Source organism: Lottia gigantea (genome assembly GCF_000327385.1).
Source record: "Lottia gigantea unplaced genomic scaffold LOTGIsca_2203, whole genome shotgun sequence".
Lineage (NCBI taxonomy): Eukaryota > Metazoa > Mollusca > Gastropoda > Lottiidae > Lottia > Lottia gigantea.
This window is the reverse complement of record NW_008708560.1, coordinates 1-1,624: the sequence shown is the minus strand read 5'-3', so window position 1 is coordinate 1,624 and position 1,624 is coordinate 1. Positions and strand designations below refer to the sequence as shown.

The 1,624-nt window shown below is 28.0% G+C and overlaps 1 protein-coding gene across 1 annotated transcript in view; it reads right to left on the bottom strand.

Moving 5' to 3' along the window:
* LOTGIDRAFT_176592 (hypothetical protein) overlaps positions 1 to 1,521 on the bottom strand; it is a gene marked incomplete at both ends in the record, with an annotated part of 5,979 nt that extends 4,458 nt beyond the window's left edge. The window contains 2 exons of the mRNA XM_009054688.1: positions 115 to 287; positions 1,390 to 1,521. Coding sequence (XP_009052936.1) covers positions 115 to 287; positions 1,390 to 1,521 — 305 coding nt within the window. The remainder of the gene's footprint in view (positions 1 to 114; positions 288 to 1,389) is intronic.
* Between the last annotated feature and the right edge of the window lie 103 nt (positions 1,522 to 1,624).

The following is a 1,624-nucleotide window of genomic DNA, read 5'->3' as shown; positions in this document are numbered from 1 at the left end:
TTAAAACTACTCAAATAGCATGTGAACTCTACAAAAGGGTAACTGATTACATGTCCCATATTTCGAAAGAAAACTGAAATGTAATTAAGAATTGAAGAAACAGAATTTACTTACCCATGAACAGAGCACAAACTGGACATATCTACCATAACATCATTATGATGACCAGGAACACGTGGTAGTATGTTCATTATCTCATCTAATAAACAATCATATTGACTAGTTGAACATGATGATAAATCTAATGTTCTATCAATAAATACTATTGATGCTCTTTCTTTAGCTACCTATAAAAACAGAACATAATCAACTAGTTGAACATGATAATGTTCTATCAATAAATACTACTGATGCTCTTTCTTTAGCTACCTATAAAAACAGAACATAATCAACTAGTTGAACATGATAATGTTCTATCAATAAATACTACTGATGCTCTTTCTTTAGCTACCTATAAATAAAGAACATAATCAACTAGTTGAACATTATAATGTTCTATCAATAAACACTATTAATGCCCTCTCTTTAGCTACCTATAAATAAAGAACATAATCAACTTGTTGAACATGATAATGTTCTATCAATAAACACTATTAATGCTCTTTCTTTAGCTACCTTTAAATAAAGAACATAATCAACTAGTTGAACATAATGATAAATCTAATGTTCTATCAATAAATACTATTGATGCGCTTTCTTTAGCTACCTATAAAAACAGAACATAATCAACTAGTTGAACATGATGATAAATCTAATGTTCTATCAATAAATACTATTGATGCGCTTTCTTTAGCTACCTATAAATAAAGAACATAATCAACTTGTTGAACATGATGATAAATCTAATGTTCTATTAATAAAGACTATTGATGCTCTTTCTTTAGCTGCCTATAAAGAAAGAACATAATCAACTTGTTGAACATGATAATGTTCTATCAATAAACACTATTAATGCTCTTTCTTTAGCTACCTTTAAATAAAGAACATAATCAACTAGTTGAACATAATGATAAATCTAATGTTCTATCAATAAATACTATTGATGCGCTTTCTTGAGCTACCTATAAATAAAGAACATAATCAACTTGTTGAACATGATGATAAATCTAATGTTCTATTAATAAAGACTATTGATGCTCTTTCTTTAGATACTTATAAATAAAGATGATAAAATACATCATATAGATAAGTAAACAAAAAGAACATGATAATGAACATCAAAATCAATGAATTCATGGCCAGAACTGGAGAAATAAATGAGGAATAGGCAAATTAAAAAAGAACATGATAAGCTAACAGAACATGATAAATGAATATTTATCATTCATGCAGAAAAACATTAGTCACAAGGTAAGATGAATAAGAGCATACTTTGCAAAGTTTACTTACTTTCCGTCTATTTCTTGCAGGGGAATAAATATCTAATTCATGAGCTACAAAACGACTGGTATGACCAATATAATAGATATCTTCTCTTACATCCAGTCTCTCTAATAAGCCATTCAATGATGAAACAAACATCTATATTGCAGTAGGAAAAAATTAAATAAATTGGATTAATATTTCACATAAATGAATCTTAGTAAGCCATATGCTTGAGACACTGCCTTATTGAATTGTTGCT